The 26,100-nt window shown below is 43.6% G+C and overlaps 1 protein-coding gene across 3 annotated transcripts in view; it reads left to right on the top strand.

Annotated features, from left to right (window-relative positions):
* zzef1 (zinc finger, ZZ-type with EF hand domain 1) overlaps positions 1-26,100 on the top strand; it is a 242,207-nt gene that overhangs the window by 29,477 nt on the left and 186,630 nt on the right. For all 3 annotated transcript variants that reach the window (XM_080211009.1, XM_080211011.1, XM_080211012.1), the window contains exons 4-9: positions 9,919-10,102; positions 14,713-14,912; positions 18,458-18,668; positions 19,204-19,320; positions 24,353-24,531; positions 25,800-25,901. In XM_080211009.1, the coding sequence (XP_080067135.1) occupies positions 9,919-10,102; positions 14,713-14,912; positions 18,458-18,668; positions 19,204-19,320; positions 24,353-24,531; positions 25,800-25,901 (993 nt within the window). The remainder of the gene's footprint in view (positions 1-9,918; positions 10,103-14,712; positions 14,913-18,457; positions 18,669-19,203; positions 19,321-24,352; positions 24,532-25,799; positions 25,902-26,100) is intronic.

Here is a 26,100-nt window from a genome sequence, read left to right as displayed (position 1 = left end):
CAAATTATACTTCTCCCCCCTCACCCTTACATCGTGATCTCTCGTAATTGTCCCCAATCTAGGGAAAAGCCTACCACTGTTTACTCTATCTATTCCCTTCAGTATTTTATATACCTCTATCATGTTACCCCTTAATCTCCGTCTTTCTAAGGAGAAGAGCCCCGCTTTCTCCAACCTTTCCTCGGAACTCAGTCCATCCATGCCAGGCAACAGTTTTGGAGTAAATATTATTTTTGGAGTTGCCCATATCTGTTGTGATCAGAGGTCATTAATGGGCAGCAGATACCAGAGGAGGTTGTACTGCCTGAGTCATGTTTGTCAGGGAAGCTACATAACTTGTTGATGTTAGCTTTTGCTAAAGCATATTTTTGTAACTTTGACTTGGCGGCTGATGAATAAGGTGAACTTGGGAATGTTTACAGTTGTGATTCTTCCATGTAGCATATTGAGCTGAGAGATGTCTGCTGACAGAATTTGGCAATAATCAGTGACTGGCCTCTGGTAAAGATCTTGCTTCTCCCTGTGTAGGGAAATAAACTGTGCAGAGAGAAGTTTTTGTTTTATGAACTCAGTAATATAAGGGCTTTTTTCCTTTCAAACATTGTATCCATCAGCATATGGATTGGACATGAGCAGATGCTTCAGAGTTGTTGTAATTTAGAGCCACCATCCTACTAGAAGTATTTGGAAAGTAACAATCTGTCATTATCTTCATTTGCTGTTTGATATCTGGTTAGTGAGGTTTTTCTCTTAACTGCTTAGATATTGAGCATCTTCGGACATGAAGGTTGCAATGGTGGCAAAGGAGAATTGGTGATATGAGGCCATTTCCTATTTGTGTTAAACTGTTACGTAGAACATAAAACACTACAGCACAAACAGGCCCTTCGGCCCACGAGTTGCGCCGATCACATCAACACCTACCAATCCATAGACCTATCTATAACCCCCTGTTGTAAAAATCAGCCTGTTTTAACCCTTATACGGTGGACAAATAACTTTGAGTAGACGTCTTATTAGTACAAACAATATTTATTTAAACCCACACAATCAATAATCACCCACCCGACCAACAATAAGTTATCTTACAGAAAATACTAGAATTCAAGTACAATACAAGACCTTGACTTAATTGTGTGTGACTGACAAATACCCAAACAGATACTGGCCTTTATCTGTATGCTGGTCTTGGTAGTTGTCTGCATAGTCTGGTCCTTTAGTCTGGTGTGGTACCCTGGCTCTGATCTTCTTTCTTTCCTCCCTCCTCAGGTGTGGTGGCTCTCCGTCGTTGTAGCTTGTTCGTGGGGGTCCGAGAGAGAGAGCTTCCTGGTTGTGCAGCATCCTTTATACCCCATTTGGCTTCACGCCCTTTTTTCGGCCATTGCCAATCAATCGATCAGGACTTGATCACCCTGATCGATAAGAGTCCAATCAGGTGCTACCACACCGATCTCTGGGTGTGTCCCTGGCGGCCATGCCTGTAGGTGTTGTAGGCACATAGGCCACATACCTTCCTCCTAAATAAGGATTCACGGTGCCTTTACGTCTGGCACACAACCCAGTGTGATCAGACAGTCTCTTTCATCCTGGAGATGGCCCATATCCTGTGTATTCGCTCATCAGGGTTGCAGCCTGTTTGTCTGTCTTTAAACTGCAGCCTGTCGGTTTAGTTTCTTGCCCAGTTATCCCAGAGTGCTTTACAAAACGCCAATTTAGGTGGCCTGTTTGGCTACACCCCAATCCCACTAAATCCCATATACTCATCCAGAAGTCTTTCAAAAGACCCCAGCGAGTTCACCTCCACCACCACTGACGGCAGCCGATTCCATTCACTCACCACCCTCTGAGTGAAAAACTTACCCCTAACATCACTTCTGTACTTGCCTCCCCGCACCTTTAATCTGTGTCCTCTCGTAGCGACCATTTCAACCCGGGGAAATAGCCTGTGAGAATCCACCCTATCTATTCCTCTCAACGTTTTATAAACCTCTATCAGGTCGCCTGTCAACCTTCGTCTCGATGTGGGTATGCCGGCGTTGGACTGGCGTAAACACAGTAAAAAGTCTGACAACACCAGGTTTTAGTCCAACCTATTTATTTGATAATATACTCGCAAGCTTTCGAGGGGTTACCCTCTTCGTCAGGTGAATGGAGAGTTCTGGCCTCAGACAGAGCATATAAAGCACAGACAGTTTAGAGATTACTGATTAAAATGCGAATCCTTACACCTAACCTGCTGTTCAAGACCTGAAGTGGCTGATAATGTGAGTGGTAGGAGCACTGATCACAGTTTAAAGAGATGTGTATTGTCTCCAGACAGTACAGTAAGTGAGGTTTTGCAAACCCAGGCAAGTCACGGGGGTTACAGATAGTGCGACATGAACCCAAGATCCCTGTTGAGACCGTCCTCATGTGTGCGGAACTTGGCTATCAGTCTCTGCTCAGCGACTCTGCGCTGTCGTGTGTCGTGAAGGCCGCCTTGGAGAATGCTTACCCGAAGGTCAGAGGCTGAATGCCCGTGACCACTGAAGTGTTCGCCAACAGGAAGGGAACAGTCTTGCCTGGTGACTGTCGAGCGATGTTCATTCATCCGTTGTCGTAGCGTCTGCATGGTCTCCCCAATGTACCATGCTTCGGGACATCCTTTCTTGCAACGTATCAGGTAGACAATGTTGGCCGAGTTGCAAGAGTATTTACCATGTACCTGGTGGATGGTATTCTCACGTGTGATGATGGTATCCATGTCGATGATCCGGCATGTCTTGCAGAGGTTGCTGTGACAGGGTTGTGTGGTATTGTGGTCACTGTTCTCCTGAAGGCTGGGTAGTTTGCTGCGAACAATGGTCTGTTTGAGGTTGTGTGGTTGTCTGAAAGCAAGAAGTGGGGGTGTGGGGATGGCCCTGGCGAGATGTTCGTCTTCATCAATGATATGTTGAAGACTCCGGAGAAGATGTCGTAGCTTCTCCGCTCCGGGGAAGTACTGGACGTCCCAGCTCCCTCAACCTATCTTCATAAGGCATGCCTCCCAATCCAGGCAACATCCTTGTAAATCTCCTCTGTACCCTTTCAATAGCTTCTATGTCCTTCCTACAGTGAGGCGACCAGAACTGCGCACAGTACCCCAAGTGAGGCCTGACAAGGGTCTTATAAAGTTGCAGCATTACCTCCCGACTCCTAAACTCAATCCCTCTCCTAAACTTAATCCCTCTGTTACGTGGACAGATAGCCTCACCGGTTTTTATTACATGTGCACTCACCGTATTTTTCAAAACAGTTCCAACATTCTGCTTATTTTGTGTTTCCTACGTTGAGTAATTGCCCTATGACGTTGTTTGAGGCCAGTGTTTGTGTGCAGAATGTGATGATTGACAAAAAGATGTCAAAAATTTATAAAGAGAGGGGAGCGAAAGGACAGGGAAGAAGGGGATCAAACAATAAGGTAAGCACACGTGTGCACATACCATAGAATCCCTAGAGTACGTAAAGAGGCCATTTGGCTTATCGTGTCTCTGACTCTGTCTGAGAGAGCATCCCACTCAGGTCCGCCCATTTACCATGACCAGTCCACCTAACCTGCACATCTTGAGATTGAGGAATAACTTAACGTGGCCAGTCCACCTAACCTGCACATCTTGGGACTGTGGGAGGAAACTGGAGCACCCAGAAGGAAATCATGCAGACACAGACTCCACCCAGACAGTCACCCAAGGCCAGAATCAAAGTCTTAGATAAAGAAAGAGAATGAAAAAGTAATACATTTTAAAATTTGACATATTTAACAAACAAAGAACAGTATAGCACAGCAACATGCCCTTTGGCCCACCAAGCCTGTGCCAACACAGATGCCTGTTTGATATTTTCTTGCCTCTGTCGTCCATGTCCCTCTCCCCTGCTGATTCATGTATCATTTAATATTTGCAAGAACTATTACTACCTGGAGGAATGAGATTTCACATTTCTAATGATTAATCTTCGGTGGTAGAGTGGTTATCTGGCATTACTTAGCAATTATCATGGTGTTAAAAGGATACTTAAACTTGTGATGATGAGACTTAACTCTCAGTGCCAAGTTTACCTTGTATCTACCCCACAAACACAGCAACGGCATGGCATTTAATATTTCTCAATGATGAGGCAGACAGGGCAAGTTATATTTGCAAAGGTAATGGAAGAGAGGCAGAACTTGGAGGATGTTGGGTTTTAACCGCACGCCTCCTTTCTTGAATTCACTGTACTATTTAAACCTAATTAATGGCGAGTGCCATTAGCCTTACCATTGCTTTGACAGCAACTTCTGACCCAATATAATTCTATTATTATACAGATCAGTCCAGAATTTAACTCTTATTTAACTGATTTAACTCTGAAACCTACTTTTTGTCTTGGGTCCTATTATGTAATTTGGCCAAGAGGGAGTTTAGGTAAATACCATATTATTTAGCATTCCATCAGTCAGTAGCACGCTATGTTTATAACATCAATCTACAATGATGAAATGTATACCTCGTTGGAGCCGATATAAACATGGTAATATTAATGTTAATATTGTAGAAACTAGGTTAAAGACAAGTTCAACAGCGCAGGTGAAGGATTTTGTTTTGGGCTATCGTGTCACTGCCGGTTCTTTGTTAGAATGATTCAAAATTAGTTTCATTGACTAATGTCTCCTCGTGATAGTGTATTTTTCAAATCTATAATATAAATTTGGAGAGACGTTCTTGGCCTCAACAACACTCTGTAGCAAAGAAATTCCGAGCCCCAGTGACCCTCTGTGAAAAGAGATTTCTCCTAACCTTGCCTCTGTCATGGGGCAGGAGTTCCCCAAAATTGCTGAGTGTGCTAGCTCAGGTGAGAAAAGCATTGTGAAACTCGCTGGCTTCACAGGCACCTTTTAATGGTACTCTGTGCAAATTCAAAATGCTGGCCGGGGTACAATCCCAAAATTACATATAAGGCCACCCCCTCCACCCCGCACTCTGTCAACGGGGCTCTTCCCCTCACCCTCCACCACCACCACACATAAGGGGAACCCAACCCAAATAGAGGAGGCCCATTGGCACCGCCTCCTTTGTGTACTCCCTCGACACTGCCCCCTGTCACTGCCCCGCAGTGTCCCTCAGGCCTATAGGTGTGGTCACTCACGACTGGTTTTTGTTTTTGAAAACTAGTAGTGATTTGTGTCGGCGTGATATCATACTGCCGCGGGGAGGAGAAGTGGGAGAATGGTAGAGGAGGATGATATTATCATGAGCAGACACTATTTAAAACCCTTTAAATACATCGACGTTTATTCAAATTAATGGGAATCGGGTTTGCATCCACATCACCAGCAGTGGGCAGGGATGACCTCAAAAGGGCATCTTGCCAGCACCAATCCCATTTTTGAGATTTAGAGGCTATCATGGGATTTGTCCCTGTGGTGAACCGGGGGCTAGATTTCGCCTAGAGAAAGTTAAACGTTTTAGTCCAGGCAAATGTCAAATATCTACAAGCTTCTTTAATAAATTGTGGAGTAATTTGGTGAGCCTTGATACGCTTGGTGTAAAATTCTGATATCTATTTGCTTGAGACGAAAGAGAATGACCATTACCGATTCCCTCCTCCAGCATAAGTCACAGGATATTGATCAGATGCTGGCATTTCGGTTAATTTATTTCTCCACCCTGTCCATTCCTGGTCAGTGGGGCAAAAACCAACTGTAATTCCCAGCCGGGATAAACCATTTTAGATATATTGGGAATCAAATCTGGAAACACCTGACCGGCAGGAGCAATTTTCAAGCAGTGAATCAAGTTATCAGAAGATTGAATTGATGCAAGAGTGATTTGCCAGTCAAGTTCTAAATATTGCCAATTAGATTCCATAATATTCAGAGAACAAAGAATTTCCTCTGAAATTTAGAGTGTAAGTTGTCAAAGTCTTTTTCTTAGAAATCATAGAAATCCTAAGGTGCAGAAGGAGGCCATTCAGCCCATCGAATCTGCACCGACCACAATCCCACCCAGACCCTACTCCCATATCCCTACATATGTTACCCACTAATCCCTCTAACCTACACATCTCATGACCTAAGGGGCAATTTTTAGCATGGCCCATCAACCTAACCCGCACATCTTTGCACTGTGGGAGGAAACCGGAGGAAACCCATGCAGACACGAGAATGTGCAAACTCCACACAGACAGTGATCCAAGGCAAGAATCGAACCCAGGTCCCTGGAGCTGTGAAGCAGCAGTGCTAACCACTGTGCTACCGTGCTGCCCTGAACAGGATCGATTCTGCACATTATTGATTCCAATTAATGTTTCAGTTAGATGCTTTGATTAATGAAAGGTGTTCCAAAACTTGCTCAGAAACCATTCTATGAATGATGATAGTGAAAGGATAGGGAATTGGAAAAAATTGAATTTTCAATGCAGCCAATGTTTGCAATAAACTTGGGGGTTTGCTTTTATTTAGATCTTACCACTTTTAATAGCTGAAGCCCAGATGGTTCACTGGAAAATGGTGGTCGAATCAAGTTACTTGGATGCTACGAGGACGTGAATGGATTGAGTTATTAAGAAGAGACTGGATAGACTGGGACTTTTTTTCTCTGGAGCGTAGGAGGCTGAGAGGGGTGATCTTATTTATAGAGGTCTATAAAATAACGAGGGGCACAGATCAGCTAAATAGTCAATATCTTTTCACAAAGTTGGGGCAATCTAAAACTAGAGGGTGTATGTTTAAGGTGAGAGGGGAGAGATACAAAAGTGTCCAGAGAGGCAATGTTTTCACACAGAGGGTGGTGAGTGTCTGGAACAAGCTGCCAGAAGTAGTAGTAGAGGCAGGTACAATTTTGTCTTTTAAAAAGCATTTGGATAGTTACATGGGTAGGATCGGTATAGAGGGATATGAGCCAAATGCGGGCAATTGGGATTAGCTTAGGGGTTTTAAATAAAAAAGGGCAGCATGGACAAGTTGGGCTGAAGGGCCTGTTTCCATGCTGTAAACCTCTGATTTTATAAGTTTGAGGGATCTATCCATGATTTTTTGATTGCATAAAAGCTGCTACTTATTTCCGAAACATTCCCAATTCTATAAATCTGCGGGCAAATTAAAATTGCTGATGAAACTTATTTGTCTACTTTCCCTGAATCTTATAACTGGATGACTAACAATACTGGAATAAATGAGGTTACAGAGCAATTTAAAATCTGTACACTGTCCAAGAAATATGGAATATGGTTTTGGAGTCACCAGTAAATAAAAAAGAATTTTAAATTGTATCGCACTGGGAATGACAGAGCAGCTAGGAAGGACTGATCGGTCTACTTCTGTTCGTTTTGTTCGTTTTGGATATCCCCAATTGCTTTACAACCAATCAAATACCTTTGAAGCAGTTTAGCAAATGCGTTTTGGAGTTTATCTACTTTTAGAGTCTTTGTTTCAGGCTACCACGGAGAGATTTTTTCACTAGCTTAGATATCTGTGAAACAGGGCTCAAAATGCTTGAGGTGTCAGGCGAATTCGTTCCCAAAACCATACAAATAGCTTGAGAAAGATCAAAGATTGGGTCGAAAAATTTAAAACATTGAAAGGAAAGAATTCCCCCCCATCCCAATCCCGATACACCAGTTGTTCAGAATTCTCAGGGTGGTTCTTAGACTTGGCCCTTCTGTTGCAGCATAAGAACATAAGAAATAGGAGCAGGAGTAGGCCACCTAGCCCTTCGAGCCTGCCCCGCCATTCAATAAGATCCTTATTCCAACAGAATCCTTAATCCAACAGAAAGCAAGGACCCAAGCAAGAAAGGAGAGTAGTGGATTCAGAGGTTGCTATGTTTCCTTTCCTTGTGATTTGTATTGGGTGGCACTGTTGCCTCACAGCGCCAGTGACCCGGATTCAATTCTGGCCTTGACCCACTGTCTATGTGGAGTTTGCACATTCTCCCTGTGTCTGTGTGGGTTTCCTCTGTGTGCTCCTGTTTCCTACCACAGTCTAATGATGTATGGGTTAGGTTGATTGACCATGCTAAATTGACTCTAGTGTCAGGGGATTAGCAGGGTAAATATGTAGGGTTGCGGGAATGGAGCCTGGGTGGGATTGTAGCCGGTGTAAGATCAATGGGCTGAATGGCCTTCATCTGCACTGTGGTGGTTCTGTGATCCAATCCAGCATATACAGTGTTAGGTTCTCTCTGGGAGATCTTTGCACTTTTGCGACTGGGTCACTGGCCTGTGGCATTGCTTTTGCATCTTCTTGCATTGTCCTGCTCCCTTCCAGGGCCGATGTTAGCGTATTTGACCCGTCGTGTCTGCTCCGACAGAGCATCCCGTCCATGCCCTATCTCCGTAACTCTGTGTATTTACCCCACTAATCTACACATCATGGGACACAAAAGGACTATTTAACTTGGCCAATCCACTTAACCTATGTGTTTTTGGTCACGACGGCTCAATTTAGGATAGCCAATCCACCTAACCTGCATATCTTTGGAATGTGGGAGGAACTGGAGGAAACCCACGCAAACATGGGGAGAATGTGCAAACTCTGTACAGACAATAAGCGGAGGCCGGAATTGAACCCGGCACTGTGAGGCAGCACTGTGCCACCGTGACACTCCCAAATCATTTGTGCCTGTTTGCTGTCAGGGTCAACGTTATTTTTATTCTAGAGGAGGCACGTCAAAAGCAGATGGGTAGCGAGGTGGAGTAAGACTGGAAACACAGGTCTGGTTAAAAGAATTGGAGTGAGTGATTTAGAATGCTCCAAACCCTGACTTATTTGCAGGTCAGTAATTTTCTGGCAATCCTGGAAAGATTGAGAGAAAATCCCAAGCACTAACACATACATATTTAAAATTGTGTAGATTGTGTTCTCTGTCTGTGTGCTGTGGGTCACAGGGTGGGGATTGCAGATGTGCTTTGATTGACAGCTGATGTCGATATAATCTCCTGTAATTTACAAAGTCCTGACAACAAACCAGGAAGAGAGGGAGAGCCATCAGCAGCTCAAAATGAAATGAAAGTTAGCACTAGGAGAAAATAGCTGAGACTTGGGGAAGGAAGAGGGAAATGCATAAACAATTGTGTGTCAAGGGGAAGGGTAGGAGCTGATCAGGGGGCTGCCTCACGCTGCCAGGGACCCGGGTTCAGTTCTGGCCTTGGGTGACTCTCTTCTTGGTGTTTGCACGTTCTCCCTGTGGGGAGTTTCCTCCTACAGTCCAAAGATGTGCAGGTTAGATGAATTGGCCATGATAAATATGCAGGGTTACAGAGATGGGGGTGCTGGTGGTGGGCCTGACCCTTCGTAAAATGCTCTTTGAAAGTAGATGCAGACTCAATGGGCTGAATGGCCTTCTTCTGTAAGGATGCTATGGTTCTATGGTACTGTCTATGTGTATGAAATATGTTTCTGCATGCACGTGCCTTGAGTTGAAATCGGGTCACCTTGATTTGTGAAAATGAAAAGGGAGCCTCCGTAAAACCAAAAGTAGTCCTTGACAGAATTCAGACAGGCAATTGTTTTCCTTGAGAGAGAAAGAAATTATGACTTTTCGGTGGAACTCTGTAATGTGCAGAGATGAGCAATGAACGCACGTCAGTTTCTTTTAGCTGCTGGGTTTTGTCCTCTCCAGTGAAAACTGTCCGTTCTGTTTTGAAGTCTGTCAGTGTAATTAATGATATGAAAGGAAGCCTGGAAGATACGTCCCAAAATAAAGCCACATGTTTCATCCAAGCCATTCAAATATTTAATTTGACAACTTGGCCACTGCAACAATTGAACCCAAGTAAACTGGAAAATAATTTTGGAGATAAAATGTATTTTTTTTTAAACTCTCACTATGACTGAATCCAAGACGCCAAAGCCAGGCTATCATTTTTTCAGTTATTCGAGTGTGCTGTTATAATTTAAATGTATTTCTTAACTCCTTACAGAACAAAATATTCAGTGTTCTGCAGATATAAATGGTGATCGAGAACTGGATAAGTTGAAGATGGTAACCAAGTGCTACACCACCATAGAAGCTTCCTCAAACTCCACTGATATCGACAAGATGACCAATGGAGAAACAACTTCCTACTGGCAGTCAGATGGGAGTTCGTGCTCACACTGGATCAGGTCAGCAGTCTTGTGGTAGTGGAGATTTGCCTGCTAGACCAGACGAAATTGTGTTCATGCGCAAAGATTGAAATTATTTAATCATTTGTACCATTTTTAAGGGAAATGGAGTACAAATCATCTTGTCAAATATAGACATCATTTTTGTAATAACAATTTAATCTACACATCCAGTCTAAGTCCTTTTTATTCTTTCTTGGGATGTGGGTATCGTTTACAAGGCCAGCATTTATTACTCATTCCTGATTGCCTTTGGCCGAATGCCTTGCTAGGCCATTTCAGGGGGCAGTTAAGAGTCAACCGCATTAAAAATATTAAATTCTAATTAATATTTTTAAATATTGCGTCAGTGAAGACTCAGTGGGCCGATTGGCCTTTTGCACTGTAAGGATTTTATGTAAAACAATCAGCCAAAGATAATTTTTGGGCTCACTTTGTAAAAAGTTGAAATGAAGAAGGTTAATTTCAGTCGAAATGTTGGGCTTGGAAAGCAAAACCTTCCCCGTGACCTTAGCTGCTCCAGAAATGTTAAATTGGAAACTGATGCTATAACGTGCATGAGTCTAGACATTGTGTGTCATAAAGCTTTTCAGCCACAGAGAAACACAGCTCTGTCTGGTCCTCTTACACTTTCCTACATAATTACATTTCACATATAACATGCCACATGTAAATTTGTACTATTGTGAACTAAAAGCCTCTCTGGAGAGAGGAGAAAATCAAGCATCACACTCTCCTCGGGATCAAACCAGCAGCTTAAGCTTACTGATTTGCTGCATTGCGGCTCCGCGGTTCCACAAACTAATGAGTCTGAGGGCTGCAATTTCAGTCCCATTGCGGAATTATAACTTCCAAAGTGATTCATGCTGCCATTTTGATTTCTGACGCAGCTAATTATGATCGTTTATTGGGTCATCAAACCCATGAAAATGTTCCAATTTTTCCAAAAACCATACAGCATCCCTAACCTCATTGGCATTCAGTGCAGCAGAGTCCAAGCTTCGTTCAATAGCCTGGGACTCACTTTGCTTTTTTGCTTGGTTTCTTCCTCTGGCATCACTCCTCATGTTGATGTTTTAGCCAGATTCAGTCATATACATCACCGTATACACTTCAGTGCTAACATTATTTTACTATTTTTAATCTTTTTTTGCTTGTCTGTTTCTTTGTTTCTTTCTCTGTATAAATTTCCGTTGTCCTGTTTTGTCCACCTTCAGCGCACAGGCACTTACCCCAAGCATAACGTTGTGCTATAAAATTCTAAGTAGCTGTTATATCTGGAATGGATTCTGGATAGGGTAATGGATACAATTTTAGGTTCCTCACCACAGGGGAGAGAGGTTATGTTCGGCAAAAGTAAAACACAAATTTACTATAATGATACCAAGAGCTACGACGGAAGGTGAGATCAGCCTGGGCTGTATTTGCGTGGCGGCAGCAGAGCGGTTAGTGCGGTAACCTCTCGATGCCAGGGACCAGGTTCAAATCCAGCCTCGGTTGACTGTCAGTCTGAAGTTTGCATGTTCTCCCGTGTCTGCATGTGTTTCTTCCAGGTGATCTCGTTTCCTCTTCTAAAAACGTGTAAATTAGGTAGATTGGCCGTGCTAAATACGTGGGATTACGGGGATAGGGCAGAGCCTGGGAAGGATGTACCTTCCGAGAGTCAGTACAGACCCGATGGGTTTAATAGGCTCCTTCTGCATTGTCGGGATTTTATGGTTCTATGGAATTGAGAAAATTGAGGGACCATTTGATGGGTAGACAGATAAACATTGACAATTTCAGTTGGTAAATACAATGAAATCATCATGTTGAGCGTTAAGTTAAAAAGGGAGAGAATAGAAAAATCATTTTCTTGTGAAATATCTTTGGAATTTTTTTTATTGATGGGGTTTGGGCATCACTGAGTAGACCAGCACTTATTGCTCATCCCTAATTTCCCTTGAGAAGGTGACCGTGAGCTAGCTTCTTAAATTGCTGCAGTTCCTGTGACATAGGTATACCCACAGTGCTGTTAGAGAGAGAGTTCTAGGATTATGACACAGCGCCAGTGAAGGGACGTGACATACTTTCACATCAGGATGCTGAGTGACTTGGAGGAAAACTTCCAGGTAATAGTGGTGTCCCCATGTGTCTGCTGCCCTTGTTCTTCTAGAGTCATAGAGGTTTATAGCATGGAAACAGGCCCTTCGGCCCAACTTGTCCATGCTGCCCTCTTTTTTTTAAATCCCTAAGCTGGTTCCAATTGCCCGCATTTGGCCCTATCCCTCTATATGCATCTTACCCATGTAACTATCTAAATGCTTTTTAAAAGACAAAATTGAGCCATTCTCTACTACTACCTCTCGCAGCTTGTTCCAGGCACTCATGACCCTCTGTGTGAAAAAAAAAATGCCCTTCTGGACCCTTTTGTGTATCTCCCATCTCACCTTAAGCCTATGCTGTTTAGTTTTAGACTCCCTGACCTTTGGGAAAATATATTGACTATCTAGCTGATCTGTGCCCCTCGTTGTTTTATAGACTTGTATAAGATCATCCCTCAGCCTCCTACACTGCAGAGAAGAAAGCCCCGATCTATCCAGACTTTCCTTTTAACCCAAACCGTCAAGTCCCAGTAGCATCCTAGTAAATCTTTTCTGCATGCTCTCTAGCTTAATAATATCCTTTTTATAATAGGGTGACCTGAACTGTACACAGTATTCCAAGTGTGGCCTTAGCAATGTCTTGTACACTTCAACAAAATGTCCCAACCATGGTATTCAGTGTTCTGACCAATGAATGCCTTCTTCACCACTCTGTCCACCTATGATTCCACTCTCAAGGAGCCAAGAACCTGTACCCCTAGATCTTTTTGTTCTGGAGCTCTCCTCAACGCTCTACCATTTACTGAATAAGTCCTGCCCTGGTTCCATCTACCAAAATGCATCACCTTGTATTTGTCTAAATTTAACTCCATTTGCCATTCGTCAGCCCACTGGCCCAATTGATCAAGATCCGTTGCAATCCGCGATAACCTTCTTCACTGTCCACTATGCCACCAATCTTAGCATCATCTGCAAACTTATTATCCATGTCTCCTATATTCTCATCCAAATCATAAATATAAATGACAAATAACAGTGGACCCAGCACCAATCTCTCAGACACACCGCTGGTCACAGATCTCCAGTTTGAAAAACACTCCTGCAACCACTATCTGGCTTCTGTCACCGAGTCAGTTTTGTATCCATTTAGCCACTGTGAGATTTAAGTTTATGCAACACATACCATGCAGTATCTCGTCAAAGGCCTTGCTAAAGTTCATGTCGACAACATCAGCTCCACTGCCCTCATCTACCTTCTTGGTTACCTCTTCAAAAAACTCAATCAAATTTGTGTGACGTGATTTTCCAGTCAAAGCCATGCTGACTGTCTCTAATCAGTCCTTGCCTCTCTAAATGCCTGTAGATCCTAATCAGTCCTTGTGTCTCTAAATGCCTGTAGACCCTAATCAGTCCTTGTGTCTCTAAATGCCTGTAGACCCTAATCAGCCCTTGTGTCTCTAAATGCCTGTAGACCCTAATCAGTCCTTGTGTCTCTAAATGCCTGTAGACCCTAATCAGTCCTTGTGTCTCTAAATGCCTGTAGACCCCAATCAGTCCTTGTGTCTCTAAATGCCTGTAGATCCTAATCAGTCCTTATTCCTCTAAATGCCTGTAGATCCTAGAGGTTGTGGTTTTGGAATATGGCACACCTTCCCACAATGCATTTGGAAGCATTCTTTATCATGAAGATTTAAAAGTGTGAGGAGAAAACAAGAAAATGGGAGTTGTTTGAGAAGACAACACGAACATGCAAGATCAGATCCTGTGATGGATTGGGTTTGGTGTGGGTTGGCAGGGCCCAATAACTTCCTGTTCTGCTGAAATTTGTTTATTTCATGCTATTTCAGGATATGGGGTAGCAAATTTAAAACAGATTTGAGGAGAGGCTAAACTGCTTCTCCCAAAGGGTTGTGAATCTGTGGTATTTGCTACCCCAAAGTACAGTGGATGCTGGGACAGTGAGTAAATGTAAGGAGGAGTTAGACAGATTTTTAATTAGTCTTGGGTTGAGGGGTTAGAGGGAGAAGGCAGGAAAATGGGGATGAGGAGCATATCAGCCATGATCGAATGGCGGAGCAGATGGCCTAATTCTGCTCCTGTATCTGATGAACTTATGAATTTTATCATCCTTTATTGTACCAGAAGGTTGTCCAGTTCAATGCTGTAACCTTAAAGCTTTGTTGAATGGGCCCGCACCTGAAATATCAACTTGTCTATTCCCTCCACAGTTGCTGACTGACCCACCTTAGCCTTTGCTGATTTTGTTTGAGTTTCAATTTCTGCCTTTTGCTTTGCTGTTTATTAAAGCAATTGTCACAAGATGATTCACGGTGGTGACGCCTTTCTTGTTTCTCTGTCGCCCTTCCCTGCTCAGAAAAGAAAGGCCCACTGAGACCGACCAATTGTCAACCTCTGGACTGCCAACTGAGGGGCGGGGAGAATAAATGCAATGCTATCCTGTTATTGTGTGGTGCTTTGTTCACCAATGTGCACTGTCGTATATGTACGTTTTTCTTTGTTTTGTAGGTTGCGGTTAAAGCCTGATGTTGTCTTGAAACACCTGTCAATCGCAGTCTCAGCTAGTGATCAAAGTTACATGCCGCAGCAGGTGACCGTGTCCTTGGGAAGGAACCCCAGCAACCTGCAGGAAATTCGTGATGTCCGTATTCCCAGTAATATGACCGGATACGTCACTCTACTAGAAAACGCAAACATCAGCCACCCAAGTAATTGTACAGAATTTTGATTTGGGTTCAGATCAGGATATTAACCTGTATTCAGTGTTCTGACCAATGAATGCCTTCTTCACCACTCTGCCCACCTGTGACTCCACTTTCAAGGAGTCGAGAACCTGTACCCCTAGATCTTTTTGTTCTGGAGCTCCCCCCAGGACCCTACCATTAACTGAGTAAGTCCTGCCCTGGTTCCATCTACCAAAATGCATCACCTCGCATTTATCTAAATTAAACTCCATCTGCCATTCGTCAGCGGGCTTGTTGGGCCGAAGGGCCTGTTTCCCGTGCTGGGTTGTTCTTTGTCAGCCCACTGACCCAATTGATCAAGATCCGTTGCAATCCGAGATAACCTTCTTCAGTATCCACACTGCCACCAATCTTGGTGTCATCTGCAGACCTACTAACCATGTCTTCTATATTATCATCCAAATCATAAACATAAATGACAAGTAACAGTGGACCCAGCGTCGATCCCTGAGACACACCGCTTCAGTTTAAATGTGCCTCTCATTAAACAAGAAGTTAAATAACATGGTTTTTAGTATAGGTCTATATCAGATTTCCCTCATTGATGTAGAATCTTTAACATGATTGATAGAAATGACACGATGACATTCTAAGTCATAATGTTTCGCTCATGCCTGGAGGTATGGAGTAACTTTTTATTTAACAGTACAGCTCCTTTCTTAATTCATTCCATTTAATTTGACAAAGTTGTTCCAAATACAAGCAGGAAGAAGGAAAATAGCTACCTCGGCATTGATTATTGTAGCTGGGCAGGTGAAACAGAGTGTATGTTATTTAGTTACTGTACTATCCATTTTCTTTGGCCTAACAATTTGTGTAGACTGATGAAATAGACATGTTGTATTCTGGGACTTGTCTGAAATGCTGCCTTACGTATTCAAAAGGGAACTGGATAAACACTTGAAACGAAATACAGGATCCTGGAGAAAGAGCAGGGGAGTGGGACAAATTGATTACTACTTTCAATGAGCAAGCACAAATAATGTCAGAATGGCCTCCTGTGCTGAGCAATTCTATCATGCCTTTTGCATGTCTGTACAATGTACAAATTTAAATCCTTTCTGTTCTTTTTAAAGGGTTGTAACCTCAAATGTGCATACAAAACATATACAGCTTTATACATTTTGCATATCAGTAAAATTATTATTTATGGCATGCACTTCATGTGTACTACTTGTCTAATAGAAGACTGCAAATTAATATGTCCAAAACTGGTATTTTACAATACCAACCTTCAACCATGATGGCTTGTTGGTTAACTAACCAAGGTTTATTTATTCTTTCATGGGATATGGGTATTGCTCAGCTTTTGTTGTCTGTGCTAATAGCCTTTGAACTGAGTGTATTGAAAGGCCTTTTCAGGGGACAGTTAAAGGTCAACTACATCGTTGTGCCTCTGGAGTCATATATAGCCCAGGCCAGGCATGGATGGCTACCTGAGCAGGTCAGAGGTTGGGAATTCTGCACAGAGCAACTCACTCCCTGACTCTCTAAACTCTGAGCACCCATCTACAAGGCACAAGTCAGGAGTGTGATGGACTACTCTCCACTTGCCCGGATAGGTGCTGCTCCAAACAACACTGAAGATGTTTGACACCATCCAGGACAAAGCAGTCTCTTTGACTGCTACCCCTTCCACAAACGTTTACTCCCTGCACCACTGACAGTGGCAGCCATATGTACCATCTACAAGATGCATTGCAGGGGCTCACCAAGACTCCTTAGATGGCATCTTCCAAACCCATGACTTGTACATTCAGTTACAGATCTATTAATTGGTTTTAAATTCCACCAGCTATCATGGTGAGATTTGAACTGATATTCTCAGGGCATCAGCCTGGACCTCTTCAATACTAGTCCAGTGACGATACCACTATGCTCCGTACATTTTGTCAAACAATTTTGACTGTCATTTTTCTTTGTACTTGAATCTTCTAATTTCCAGTTAAATCTTCTAATTACCTTCACCTAAAAAGTAAAAAATAAGACTTTCACAGATGCACATCTTGAGCAGGTGCAGTTGCACATTTTCCCAGCATGCTGGTGAAAGGTGAAATGTTTGTTCCCTGAGCTTGTGAAGATTTAAGAACTTGTTTGTTTTTTCAAAAATATTTCGAAAACAACTCTGCAATACACATCAGGAAATTACAAACATATACCACAAAATTATACAGTTCCAGGAAAATAATGCTCTTACTGGAAATTACCTTTAGAGAAACACACCAGAAAATTACACACCTTCAGGAAATGGCGCATCAGGAAGTTACACTCCTTCTGAAGTGCACAGCTCCAGGAACACGCATCAGGGAATTACACACCCCCAGAAATTCACCCACCTCCAGGGATTTACACACCTCCCAGGGAATTAGCCAATCCAGGGATTTACACACCTCCAGAAAATTATCCACCTCCAGGGATTTACACACCTCCAGAAATCACATCCACGAAATTACACCAGGAAATTACGCACCTTCTGAAGTGCACAGCTCCAGGGGATTATCCACCTCCAGGGATTTACGTACCTCCAGGAATGCACACCCAGAAATTACATACTTTCATGAAATTACATGTGGAAATTACACACCTTTAGGATCACACATCAGGATGTTAAGCAGCTGCTGGAAACACACCTGGAAATTGCACATCTCTAGGAACACACACCAGAAAATTACACACCTTCTGAAAACAAATCTGGAATTTAAAGTAAAAGTTTATTCTTTAGTCACAAGTAAGGCTCACATTAACACAGCAATGAAGTCACTGTGAAATTCCCCTAGTTGTCACACTCGGGTGCCTGTTCTGGTCAACGCACCTAACCAGCACGTCTTTCAGACTGTGGAAGGAAACCAGGGCACCCGGAGGAAACCCACGCAGACAGGGGAAGAATGTGCAAACTCCACACAATGATCAAGCTGGGAATCAAACCTGGACTCCCTGGCACTGTGAGGTGGCAGTGCTAACCATCCGTGCCACCCCATAAAAAACACTTTTCCGGAACACGCGTCAGGAAATTATACATCTCCTGCCTACGAGTTTCTATCCGTTCATTTTAAGCATTAAAAAATTTATGCTTGAATGTAGATTAATGAATCGGAAAGTCGTGGGATTTATATCTGACTACACAAAACTGACCGGGAGCAAGCACATGGACGTGACTATTGTATGTGACTAGGGTCTAAAGCTCATACACGCTGCAAAACCTATACTCGCTTTAATTATTGCTAAATTTGAGCAAACCTGACCATAGTGAAAGTTCAAAGAAATTTCATGGACTTGACAGATGAACTGACAGCATCGCTATTGGCATCTCTCCAGAGTTCAGCTCATTATAAGTAACTGCGTGACCAGAATGAAAATTAATTTGATATGTAAAGTTAAGGTATCTTTATTAGCCCATGCATTTTCATAATTAAAAACAATTTACATAAAAGCAGTTAAATTAATTTTGCAGAGTAGGCACAAAAGGGCAAGGAGATGGCAGTGATTATTTTTTGTCTTTTTCCAATAAGTTGTACAGATCAACATTAAACGCTGCCACGGTGACGGTTGCGACACGAGGATTCATGGGCTTAAGACTATGGGATACCAGGTTGTGAAGAAACCTGGAGTGTCAGTATCTGATGCTTCTGCGATTTGGTACTTGACTTTGCTCACAACGTTGGTGACTGCTTCCATTGAAACAAATCCTGACCTGGCACAAAGTGTTCTCCGAATTACGCAGTAAGTAGTTCTAATTCCTGCATTGAAAATATTTCCACTGGAGCCAGGGACGAAGATTCCCAAGCTCATGTGATAGATATTGACACACTGTCTGTAACCCCCGTGACTTGCCTGTGTTTGCTAAACCTCGCTTACTCTACTGTCTGGAGACAGTACACATCTCTTTAACCTGGGCTTAATGCTCCTTCCACTCACGTTGTCGGTCACTTTAAGACTTGAATAACAGGTTAGGTGTAAAGACTCGCGTTCTAATCAGTAATCTGTAAACTGACTGTGCTGTTATATGCTCTGTCTGAGGCCAGAACTCTCCATTCACCTGACGAAGGGGCAAACCCCGAAAGCTTGCGAGTTTACTATCAAATAAATCGGTTAGACTTAAACCTGGCGTTGTCAGACTTCTTATCTCAGTCCAACGCTGGCATCTCCACATCATAGATATTGATGCACAGCAATTTTTTTTTTAACTCATCTTTCAGTTGACACCATTAATCCTGATTTCGGAAGAATTACTTGCTGCTCTCTCTTCTCCCTTCAGGAAAGCACTGCAGCACATGCCACCCCTGTCGCTAACTGCAGGATCCACAGAGCTGCCCAGCTTCATGTCATCAAACGTGCTGGAAAAAGTGGACAGTTTCCTCATCAGGATTGCAGGGTAAATTTTGCCTATGGATCGTCAAGGACTCGTGGGGTGACAGGGCGGCACAGTGGTTAGCGCTGCTGCCTCACTGTGCCAGGGAACCGGGTTCAATTCCTGTCAGTTGTCTGTGTGGGTTTTCTCTGGGTGCTCCAGTTTCCTCCCACAGTTTGAAGGATGTGCTGGTTAGGTGCGTTGGCCATGCTAAATTGTCCCACAGTGTACCTGAACAGCACTGGAGTGTGGTGACCAGGGGATTTTCACAGTAACTTCATTGCTGTGTTAATGTAAGCCTACTTGTGATACTAATAAATAAAGTTTAAACTGTGATCATTTGAAAGGATTTTGGATGCAGTGTCAATGACTCCATCGGTTTTCTCAGCTTCCTCCAACTCTGCAAGACTTAGAACTCCATGTTCCTCTAATTCTAACCTTTTGTTCATCTCTAATTTCTTCTGCTTCACCATTGGCACCCACACTCTGAGATGTTATGGCTGTGAACCTTAAAACCCCCTCCCTAAACTTCTTTGTTGATTGTGTTTAATAAATGCCTCTGTGAAGCATTTGGGATGTTATGTTTCTTTGCAGTTGCTATGAAATGTGAGTTATGTGTTCAGTAGATTATTATTACTTATATCTTACAAATTGCCCCAGCAGGACGTGCAGGTTTAGATGGATTAGCCGTGGTAAATATGTGAGGTTGTGGGGATGGAGCTGGGGAGGTGGTCTGGGTAAGATACTCTGTCAAAGAATCAGTGCAGACTCGATGGACTGAACAGTCAGTGGTCTCCTTCGTCACTGTAGGGATTCTATGATTCTAAGACCCTTTTTTTGTGATCTTCATTGTAATCGTGGATATTCAAAAGCAGCAACTTCAACCTCTCTTTTTCCCTCTGTGATAGTTTAGGTAATTACCCTTTTCTTCAAAAAAAAGTTTTCAATGGACACAACATGGAAGATATTGATATGAAAACCTTACGGCAGTTGTATGTTTGTGGTTTAAAAAGTCTTGAGTCCAGCAGTCTAGTGTTCAACTCCTGGTTGGCTAATTTCTGGTGAGGGCTGATAAGAGGGTGTCACTATCTCTGAATCAGAGAGGGGAGATTGACCACGTTCCTGCACTGCAATCCAGTCAGTCACTCTGGATAAAACCTATCTCTGTCAAATACCCTATAAACATGTGCAAAACAAGATGTTTTGAAACAAGGTGTTTTTGGCAGAAGGTAAGGGACTTACACGTGCAATATTTGCAAGGTGTTGAAATCTCCTGTCAGAGCTGACTCACTCAGTGCCGTTTTGATGTAACCCTTCCTGATCTGAGACACATTCCCATTTGTTGTTAGCCCGCCCAACTGGTGTGCCGTCTCGCTGCCCGATTGGCGTGTGGTCCCCACCCAACTGGCATGCTGCCCCACTGGCGCCATCCCCCCCCCCCCCCACCCCCCCCGGCTGAGCAGCGCCATCCCCCTGCCCGAGTGGCACTGTCCCCCCCCCCCATCCAAGTGGTGCCCCCTCCCTGGCCCGAGTGGCGCCGCGCTCCTCCCTCGGCCTGAGTGGCATGCCGGCCTCCCCCCGCAGGGCCGAGTGGTGCGCCGCCCCCTCTCCAATACTTGTTCTCACAGCTTGTATTGCTTGCTTCCTCCCTCTCACTGCCCCGCCAATGATGCAGAGTTAAGATTTTTGACCAAAAATCCAGGGTCGACTTTTAAGTTGACCATTGTTCAGGTATATATCATAACTCTCATACAGCTCCATTCCCAGCCTCTGTGCCCAAGTAAAGGATAGGTGGTTCTCTGAGGATGGAGATCTGAATAGGATGGAAGAAAATTTTCCGTGTATCCTAAGAAAAGGCAGATCTAAGAAGTCTATGGGTTCCAATTAATCCTTTTATCTAGATGAAATGAATGAAGTCAAAGAAAGATTGAATGTAAGAACAAGCTCAGACAGGCAGGGGAGTGTGGGCAGTGGCAGCTTCATTCAAGGCAGAATTGGAGGGCTGTCACATGTTACGAGGGATGAAGGTGTTAAGGGATTGAATGATGAGAGGTGACTCATTCTGCTATTTTAACAATTTGTAGCTTCCTGCTACTAACCATCTCCTTTTTCTGAATGAATTTCCAATCTCTCTATCCTCCCCTCCCCCGGGGAGCAGGCACAGAGGAGATGTCAGGGGTAAGTTTTTCACTCGGAGGGTGGTGAGTGAGTGGAATTGGCTGCCGTTGGTGGTGGTGGAGGTGAACTCGCTGGGGTCTTTTAAGAGACTTCTGGATGAGTATGTGGGATTTAGTGGGATTGAGAGTTAAAGTTAGGCCTGGTAGGTATGGATATGATCGGCGCAACTTGTGGGCCGAAGGGCCTGTTTGTGCTATGTGTTCTATGTTCTATATCACCTCCTTTCTCTTGGCTGCTCCCTCACAAGTACAGGAAATGCAGTGTTTGCCCGTTTCCATCTTGACGCTATCCAGGACCCCACACACTCCTTCCAAGCAAAACAGTCATTTCAATCCAGTATATGGTTCTTGCTGCTCTCCATTTCCAATAATGTGGTAAATTGTGAGGCTGAAAGCCTTAGATGACAGGGTGATCTGGACCGGCTGATCAGATGGGCAGATAAGAGGCAAATTGAGTTCAACCCTGCAAAGTGTGAGGCGATGAATTTTGGGAGGACTGACAAGGCAAGAGAGTGTACAATGAATGGTAGTTGCTAGGAAGGATAGAGACCAGCGTGATCTTGGGGTGCATATCCAAAAATCCCCAAAGGCAGCAGGACAGGAGATAGGATGGTTAGGAAGGCATATGGGATACTTGTCTTTATCAATCAAGGTATTGAAAATAAAAGCGTGCCGGTTATAATGGAGCTGTATAAAAATGCTTGTTAGGCCGCAGAGTAATGTGTTCCGTTCTGGCTGCCATGCTATAGAAAGAATGTGACTGCAACTAGAGAGGGCAAGAAGGAGAGTCACCAGAATGTTGCCTGGGCTTTGGGGTGTTTCATTTGTCAAGAGAGACTGGCCTGGCTTTCTTTAGAGCAGAGAAGCTGAGGAGGACATGTTTGAGGTGTATAAAATTATGAGGGACGTAGATCGGGTAGATAGGAAGGAACCTTTCCCCTTAAGTAAAGTTTATTTATTAGTTACAAGTAAGCTTGCAGCAACATTACAATGAAATTCCAGTGAAGATCCTCTGTCTGAAAGGGCGGTACAGATGTAAACTCTCACAACATTTAAGAAGTATTTAGATGAGCAGTTGAAATGCCGTAGTAAACAAGGCTACAGACTGTATGCTGGATTAGAACATATAGGTGTTTGATGGTCAATACAGACACAATGGACCAAAGGGCCTGTGACTGTGGCTCAATGTGATCTCTTCTATACTGGTGAGATCAAACACAAATTGGTTCTCATTTTGCAGAACACATCCATTCAATCTGTTGCTATGACCCTGAGTTTCTATCTCCTGTCATTTTAATTCTCTATCCCACCCCCATTCTAACCTCCGGTATTGTCCTAATGAAGTTCAATATAAGTTTGAGGAGCAGCACCTCATCTTTTAAACTCAACATTGAGTTCAACAATTTCAGGTCATAGCCACCACTCCCGTTTTCTTTGGATGGCAACTCTTACTGACAATTCTGCTGTTGCCATTTACATCTCCTCTGGAAATGTATTTTGTTTCTTTACTTATCCCATTACCCTTGTGCCTTGTACCATTATCTTATCTGTTATTTAATCTCCCCCGCCTCTATCTTATCTCGGACTTTTCTTCTGTTCTCTCCTCCACTGTTTTGTTACATCCCTCAAACTGTTACATCTTTAATCTTTCTCCACTTCTGGTGAATGGCCACTGCCCTGAAATATTAACTTTGCCATTGTGTATTTCCAGCATTTTCCCTTCTCAAGTGTTTTAACTTTGGGTTCACACAGAAAGAACAAAATGTCTTGACACATTGAAAGATCAGTTTAATAGGAATCTGTAGCTGAGGGTTGTCTCTGGGGAAGAATAAGCCCGACCATTTCAACATGACCTTTTCGCTCATTTGACAAAATCTGGTCAAGGAAAATGGACTTGGTTTAATATTATTTGAATTGGAAATGGGTATTAAACTTTGATTTCAAGATAAAATAGCTTTTTGTCTAGGGTTTTACAATCGTATGCTTAAGTTAGCACAGCTACCTGGTCACCTCAGATAGCAGTCTGACTTTGGTTCATTTGTTACTCTGAACCTCTCAAAGACGCATGTTTTATTAGCTGTGTTCATATTTATTTTAATTATTCATTCTCTGGATATGATCAACACTGGCCAGGGCGGCATTTAATGCATCTTTTAAAAAAAAAATCCCTTCTCAGAGTTGCAAAGCCAATGTGCAGAGTGAGCGGGGCAGACCCGAACCCATCTCCTTACTTGCTGCAGAAACCGAATTCAAATTGAATCTAATTCCTGGTTCCCGCAAGAGAGACATAAAGGATTCAAGATGACAAGAAAAGGCGTTTTGCCCCATCTTGGGCTTGATCTTTATCTTAGCCAAAAGACATCACTTGAATAGTGATTGAATGTTTGAATACAGTTGAGTGATTTGCTAGGTCACTTAGGTCCCTGTAGTATCAACATCCTCCCCCCGCCGCCCCCCAAACAATGCTCAGCCCCGATCGCTTGCCTCCCTCCCTCTGCTTAAGTTTCAGACTGGCAGCGGCATTGTCCCTGATGGGCAGTGCCAAAGTGCCCTGTTGGGCAGTGCCAGAGGCACAGGCTGGCACTGCCCAGGAGGGCACCACCCACCCATTGCCTGACTCTCTGGGGGGCCCGGATTGCCCCCCACTTCACTCCAATGGAGTTGGGCCGCTAGCTTCCCGAAAGTGATCTCCGCTGGAGTGACCTAGTCTGGTAGGGGTGGGAGATGTTAGCGGGCCCAGAGACCCACCAGAAACCCGGGGCTGGGAGACGCTATCGGAACAAGATGCCCAGCATGGGTTGGGCGCCGCAGGAATCTCCGGCGCAATGGGACAGGAGAATGTTTTAGGTGATTGTTGACGTGTACCTTTGCCTTTTCAGTTGCTGTGCCAGTCCTGAAGCAGAATTGACTCTCCTGGCATTTGCTTTGGCCAGAGGAAGCATAGCTAAAGTGCTGAGATCGCTTTTGACCATCAGTGATCACTTGGACATGCAATACGAGGCATCTCCACTCCTCACTGCAATGGCATCCGTACGACTAAACCAGCTCCAGAAATATGGTGAGTCTTACTGTTATGATTCCCATCAAGATCGATAATTTAAAAGAAAGGGGTTGGGGGTATCAATGCTGTCGAAAGGAGGTTGGAGCTGGCCAATCACAGTGCCTTTCTCGACTTTAGAACCATTCAAATTCAGTTTTCTGTATAAACGTTAATCTCAAATTAATAGATTTGGTGAAAACCGTGGCGTTAACGTGAAAATACTTTTAACGTTGTACGTGGCATTTGTCGTATTTGATGTATTATCATAGAATCATAGAACCCTACAGTGCAGAAAGAGGCCCTTCAGCCCATCGAGTCTGCACTGAACACAATCCCACCCAGGCCCTACCCCCATATCCCTACATATTTTACCCACTGATCCCTCTAACCTACGCATCTTAGGACACTAAGGGCAATTTTAGCATGACCAATCAATCTAACCCGCACATCTTTGGACTGTGGGAGGAAACCGGAGGAAACCCACGCAGACACGAGGAGAATGTGCAATTGTCCACACAGACAATGACCCGAGCTGGGAATCGAACCCAGGTCCCTGGAGCTGTGAAGCAGCAGTGCTAACCACTGTGCTACCGTGCCGCCCCTATGATGCTATCCTAACTAGCCAAAGCACCAGGGATCAACAGCCTGTCTAAACTATATGGAGAGCATTAAAGTATCAAGGCTTAATTTTTCTATATTATCTCAACTTTATAAAATGTATTCTTCAGGAAAAGTGGCAGTATGGACCAAGAACTAGAAAATGGGATTAGAATAGATAGGTGCCTAATTGCTGGCACAGACATGATGGGCCGAAGGACCTCTTTCAATGCTGTAAAACTCTATCGCTTTACTTTTTCCTGCATTATCCACAGTAAGCCCAGCACTCTTACATGTCTGACTCCCCAAAATTAAACTGAATCCTCAAAGGTTAACCGGGGTAGATAGAATGGGGAATTGAGGTTTCAGTTAGATCAGCCTTGATTTTGTTGAATGAATGAGTGAAGTATAGGGTGGTCATGGTTTAAATATAGTGGAGAAGGAAACGATTCATTATTGTCTATATTCTGTCTGTGCTTAGCATTTAGCTTTCCTAGAACCTGTGAACTAAACATGTGGAAGATGAAAGTCTTCTGAGGAATGGTGGGCTCCCAGTCAGATGAACCAAGTTATTTTAATGACCATTGGAAGTGTGACCGTTTCTGATGAGTTAACTTGTATATCCTGGGGCTACGTGTTTGTTTTTGGTGTGTTTTGAAACTGCCTGCTAAAGATTTGGTTTTTTGCAGGGAAGCCACTGCAGTTGACTGTGGAGGCTTGTGATGCCAAAGAAGGAAAAGAGAAGGGACTCGGGCCGACTGCTGTCCTCTATGAATCACTGCTGGGAGACGGTAAATGTTATAAACGTGGTTCTCCACAAGATGCTGGTACAATGAGGGGCGGAGGAAGAGATGAAGGAGGCGAGGACGGGGAAGAAAGGGTGTGGGTCAATGGCAGTCAACAGTTGTCTCTGGGGAGAGGGACTTCTATGGAAAACACGTAGTGGGGGCGGAATTTTATTGAGGTGGGGGAGATATCTGGAGTGTGATT

This window comes from Carcharhinus amblyrhynchos, chromosome 23 (genome assembly GCF_965287045.1).
Source record: "Carcharhinus amblyrhynchos chromosome 23, sCarAmb.v2.hapA, whole genome shotgun sequence".
Lineage (NCBI taxonomy): Eukaryota > Metazoa > Chordata > Chondrichthyes > Carcharhiniformes > Carcharhinidae > Carcharhinus > Carcharhinus amblyrhynchos.
The sequence above is the reverse complement of the archived record's forward strand: the minus strand, read 5'-3'. Positions and strand labels throughout refer to the sequence as shown.